This window comes from Apaloderma vittatum, unplaced genomic scaffold, assembly GCF_000703405.1.
Source record: "Apaloderma vittatum isolate BGI_N311 unplaced genomic scaffold, ASM70340v1 scaffold38485, whole genome shotgun sequence".
Lineage (NCBI taxonomy): Eukaryota > Metazoa > Chordata > Aves > Trogoniformes > Trogonidae > Apaloderma > Apaloderma vittatum.
Window position 1 is genome coordinate 10,258 of NW_009718324.1, and position 5,692 is coordinate 15,949.

Below are 5,692 nucleotides of genomic sequence, written 5' to 3' on the forward strand. Positions count from 1 at the left end.
TCCCCTCCGTTTTGGCAAGGACCCGACTCACAGGCATCCACTTCTGGAGGTGGGAGGAGGCCAGCAGTGAGCAGGGGACCCCAAGGGGGCAGGAGGATGGACATGCAGCTCAGGGCTCAGCACAGCCTGTCTGGACCCAGAATCCCATCCAAGTATTGGTTTGGCCACATCCCCTAGCAGGAGTTGGACAACTTCCAGAAGAGACCTGGCACCGATAGACACCTTGTTCCTTGCTCCCTTCCCACAAGAGCACTTTTAGCTCTCTCCCCAAAACCACAGGCAAGGAGGTGCAACAGGCAGGGAGTATCTGGAGCAATGGCTCAGGGTCAGGGTGCCCAAGATGACAACCAGCAGCCTGGTTTGGGTGCTGGTCCTGGCCACATACCGGTGCCCACAATCCAGCTTCCCACCACCCTAAGAAAAGCAAGTTCCTACCTGTCTCACACTGGGTCCCCACAAAGCCCTTAGGACAGTAGCAAGCAAAGGACCCGGGGAGATTCTGGCAGGTCCCACCATTCTTACAGGGCTCTGACTGGCAGTTGTCAACATCTAGGGAGTGGTAGGAGAGGTGACAGCTCAGCAGATCAATGAGGCCAGTGGCATGGGAGAGGGCTTAGAATGGCAGCGCTTCTCCCACAGAGGACAAACTGCCCCCACATCACTTGCTGTCCCCAAGTCCACCAGCTACGAACAGCCCTGCTACTGAGGCCATCAAGAGATCACTGCCCCACACTGGCTCCTGTGAGAGGGCCACAGTGAGAGCTGGGCATGGGGACAGGCCCACAGGGACACCTGGGGATGGCTGACAGTGTGGGGCTGTGCCAAAAGGTCCCATAGGGTGCCTATGGCACATCCCCTCCTCTAATCCCTGGTAGGCATCCCACCTTCTCCTACCACCATTGTCTGCCAGGCCCACCCAGGGCTTGGGCTAGAGCCCCCATGCTGCCCATCATCCCCTTCAAACAGTACCTGTGCAAAATCACTACCACATGCACACATACGGGAGCAAGAACACAGTGCAGTCAAAAACGTGCAACCTCAAGCTGCTTTACCCCACCTTTTAGGTGTTGTGCAAAGGCACTTCCCACCCAGATGCCAAGATCTGGGGCTTCTCTGTATGGGCTTAACACTCACCAGAAGTCATTATCCCATCAGTAACAGAGATGCCTATACAGTGTCCATTAGCAGGGGGCACAAGTAGCACATGTGCCTCACCACCCCATCTGCTCCTCCATCCAACTGGGAGCAGCATCTGCCCGCTGGTGCATCACAAAGCTGGGCAGAGGCTCTGGGATAGGAGGCCTCACCACAGACTGATCTGAGTGCACAGATAGCAGACTGAAGCCAGTCCACGCAGCCACAGGCAGCTCAAATCCTGGCTGTGGGGGTTTGCACCCACTGTCATTCCCTCAGGGCAAGTAAAGGTTTGCTATAGTGGCCTCCACCAGCCCTGGAACACACATGGCACAGTCTCTTACCTGACTCACAGTGGCGACCGGTGTAACCTGGCTCACACAAGCACAGAAACTCAGCAATACGGTCCTTGCACTGGCCACCATTCAGGCAGGGTTGGGACCAGCACTCGTTGATTTCTACAGGCATTTCAGCAGGTGAGAGACAAGGCGAGAGATGTGAGCACCAGGCAGGAGTCCCCAGGGGGCCTCTGTCCGCAGACATGGACAGGGGAGGACTGAAGTATATGTCCTGGGGTCACCTAGCCATGGTTGTGACCACAGCCCACTGGGATGGTGCCCCAGGACTCGGCCGCTCCCTTGCACTCCTCACCATCGCATTCAGGGGGGTCGCTCCATACACCTGGCAGGCGGCAGATGCGGGGGTGGTTGTGCTGACTGAGACTGTAGCCCTGCTCACACTGGTATTCAGCCAGTGAGCCCACTTTGGTGGAGTTGAAAGTGGCTTGGGCATGCTTCACCTCACTGGGGATGCCGCAGTCAACCTCTGGGGAAAGATGAGGGGGTAAGCAGGGCCTGCAGATGCACCCTGAGGCCCCATCTGGAAGGGGCAGTGTAAGGCCCTTACCAAACTGGCAGTGCTTCCCTACATAACCTATAGGGCATATGCAAGCATAGGCCCCACTGAGGTCCTTGCAGGTAGCACCATTCTCACAAGGGCTAAGGAAGCATAGGTAGGGCACTAGAAGATCAGAGCAAAGAGTGACTGCTCTGGAGCTGGCAGAGCCCAGAATCCAGAGCCACACCCTTTCCCACTTCTTCGGCAGCACTCCCCTGCCCTCCAGCAGGTTGCAAGGAAGAGACAAAAAGCACTTTAAATTATAGGGAAAGTGGTTCAAAACAAGCAGTAAGGTTTGCTTGCTGCCACTTAGGCTGTCAGCTCTGCCAGCAGCCCCAACACCTCCCCAGACAGCACCCGGCACTAGCATGCTCTGCTCACACCTACCAATCTCACAGTGCCGGCCAGCGTAGCCCAGCGGACAGTCACACTTGTATTTGCCGATGTAGTGGAAGCAGGTACCCCCATTCTGGCAGGGCCCCGAGGTGCAGGGGTCTGGCTTACCTGGGGGCAGAGGGCAGGCAGGAGCTGAGCAACAAGTCGGACCGACTGCTGCCTCTTGTCCCCGGGTGGGGGCCAGGGGGCCATACCGATCTCACAGTGCTTGCCGGTGAAGCGGTACGGACAGGTGCAGTGGTACTCGCCATCTGCCTCCCTGCAGGTGCCCCCATTGCGACAGGGCCCTGTACTGCAGAGCCGTGGCTTAGCTGCAGAGAGAACACCAAGAGCAGGGGTCACCCACTGCTGCTAGCAATCCAAGAGCCACCACCTCCAGCCAGCACTCTACCAAACACCTCACTGCCTGAAAACCAAACACACCCAGGTTTCACCACCCTGCACTCAGCAACACTATGTAATAACATACATGCAGACGCATGCCGGGGCATCAAGGGGGGCCACTGGCACATGATGCCAGGGAACTGGCAGCTGCTTATGAGCCAGAAGCTCAGGCAAGTGAAAAAAAAAACCACCAAAGTTCCAGCACTGATGGTGGTGTGCAGGAAACACAACTACTGGATTGGCTGCTATGACTGTCAGCAGCTGTTAAGGGAGTTATGCAATCCTCCCTCTACCTTATGGGATGGGATGAGATAACCTGCACCTACTTCCAGCTGCAGTTCAGCAAAGAGCTGCTCATTTCTCACGATGATTCAAGCTACTCTCCCACCCAGTGCCAGGTTGTGGGGATGGCAGAGAGGTCCATGCAGGTACCTTTCTCACAGTGCTTGCCAAGGAAGCCTCGAGGACAGTCACAGATGTATGAATCATCATGAACTTCACAAGACCCACCATTCAGGCAGGGCTCCGAGTCACAGGGGGATGGCATTGCTACAAAGCCAAACACAGAGCTTCACTGAGGATGTATGACCAGGGGTGTGAGGGCCGCTTCCTGGCTGATTCCCCTGCTCGCTCCCTCAGGCTGTCACAAGTCGCTCCCCAGGGCTGGTCCTGCATCCCTGCAGGTAATACTTACTGTGGTTGGTGCCGTAGTCTGTGTGGCAAACGCAGAGGTAGCTCCCACCATACTCCATGCAGTACCCACCATCCGGGCACTGTGTGTTCATGTTGCATGGTGTAGTGGTGACTTCTGCAAACACATAGCCAGTGGTAGCCTCTGTCAGATGGCAGCAGGAAGACACCCAGCCAGTCAGAAACAGGGATGTCTCCTCGTTTTACATGGTCTGATGAAACAGTAGGGACCCTCTGTACCCTACACCACAGATCAAGCAAACAGCAGGGGCCAGCCTAGATGCCCAGTGAGCTTTGGAGCAGGAGCACGCTGGGAGCTGTGGTTCCCTCTCCACCCAGAGGAGCTGGGCTGGGGCCAGGGGCTAGGTGTACAAATGGAAATAAATGTTGTTTCCTCACCAGGGGATGACATTTAGAGGCTCAAATTCAGCGCATGCCCCTGCTACTGTGCGAGACTCAGGCATAGGGAGAAAGTCTCCTTGCTTGTCCACACTCTGTCTGGCTCAAGCATACCAGAGAGGGAGCAAACATAGTGAGCAAGAAGCCCTCACCTACCAAATTCACAAAGGAGACCAAAAAACCCAGGCAGGCACTGGCAGATGGTGATGTTCCCCTCCAAACAACTGCCCCCATTGCGACACTCACAGCCCTCCGAGAGCTCTGCAAGAGAGGAGATGGGAGCTTCTCAGGACCCTCCCTATTTGAAAGGCTGGGACAGCCAAGCACTCTTGCTGGATGCCACCCATTGGGTGAACTCAGGTGGGTGGCAGCCACAAACTCCCCCAGACACCCAGGTGCAGCCTCCTTCAGCAGTACAGATCTGCTGTTCAGTCCAGGAGCCCTGAACAATCTCTCCCTGGAGACCTCTGCTAGGGCTCTCCTAGAAATGCCACACTCCATCAGAGAGACTCCCTGGTACTCACTGTCTTGACAATCCTGCCCAGTGTAGCCCTCCTGGCATTCACAGATGTAGCCCTGCTCCGTCTCCAGGCAGCTACCTGCATTCTGGCATGGGTGGGAGAGGCAGGCACCAGGTACACGGGGCCCACCTGCAGGGAAGAGGAAGGCTCAGCCAGAGCCTCGGGCTGGAACACCCTCTATCCTGGGGGAACCTGGTCTAGCCCAGATTCACACCAGAGACCCCACCATAGCCGAGCAGCACTCTCCCAGCAACACCACGACCCTTCTGCACACCCTGCCCACTAGATTCCCGTGGCACCTATGGGTGACATAGCCCCATCTTAGCCATTTGCCCCTTCCCACTCAGCTCTCCCAGAACCAGCTTGTATGCTGAGCTGAGCAAGGCACACCTGCACTCACCATACTGGCAGTTGTTGCCATAATAACCCGGGGAACAGGTGCAGATATAACGGCCAGGGCGGATGTAGTTGCATGTCTGCCGGTTCCGGCAGCTACGGTCCTCACAGGAAGACAAGTCTGGCAGGGGAAAGCAAGTGAGTGATGAGCAGAGCCCAACTCTGAGAGAGGGGCCATGATGGCCAGCAGAGCATAGAGGGGGAAAGTCCCTGGGAAGGGTCATCCCAGGGCACAGGCAAGAGCAGGCACCTGTCTCACAGCGCTTTCCCACGAAGGGCTCCAGGCACACACAGGTGTAGTTATCAACCAGGTCAATGCAGTGCCCACCATTCAGGCATGGGTTGGACTCACACTCATTCACCTCTGTAAATAGAGGCCAAGAAGGGTGGTCAGGCCATGCACACAAGCACTGCTATGCAGATGGCTCACCATTCTGGACAATGCTCAGGAGGGGGAATACAGTGGCCAGGGAAAAAAAAAGAAGTGAGCACCACCATCAACACCAAGTCCTCCCCAACAAAACCATGGTGGGAAAGCAGCTTGCCAATGCATGAAGTGTCACCATCTAGCCCTCATGTCTGCTCCTGCCACCTACCTGTCTGGCAGTCCACTCCCGTGTACCCTGGCTGGCACAAGCACTCCGCTGTCCTGTTCACTGCCTGGCACCTCCCACCATTCTGGCACACCCTGTTCTCACATGGTGCCTCTTCTGCAGTGGCACACCAAGAAAAGAGGGAGAGATTAACCCAGATACAGGACCAGCATATGGTGGAGGCACACATGGTGATGCCAGGACCAGGCAGAAAGCATGGCTCAGAGCCACAAACGCACACTATGGCAGGGGGGAGAAACGCAGTCCTCAGCTGGTGTTCTT

At 56.4% G+C, this 5,692-nt stretch overlaps 1 protein-coding gene across 1 annotated transcript in view; it reads right to left on the bottom strand.

Moving 5' to 3' along the window:
- Positions 1-5,692, bottom strand: part of SNED1 (sushi, nidogen and EGF-like domains 1) — a gene marked incomplete at its 5' end in the record, with an annotated part of 20,093 nt that overhangs the window by 7,404 nt on the left and 6,997 nt on the right. The window contains 14 exon segments of the mRNA XM_009870201.1: positions 4-43; positions 436-549; positions 1,479-1,592; positions 1,786-1,959; positions 2,041-2,154; positions 2,419-2,535; positions 2,622-2,738; positions 3,244-3,360; positions 3,506-3,619; positions 4,057-4,161; positions 4,425-4,550; positions 4,822-4,938; positions 5,068-5,181; positions 5,414-5,527. Of these exon segments, the coding sequence (XP_009868503.1) occupies positions 4-43; positions 436-549; positions 1,479-1,592; positions 1,786-1,959; positions 2,041-2,154; positions 2,419-2,535; positions 2,622-2,738; positions 3,244-3,360; positions 3,506-3,619; positions 4,057-4,161; positions 4,425-4,550; positions 4,822-4,938; positions 5,068-5,181; positions 5,414-5,527 (1,597 nt within the window).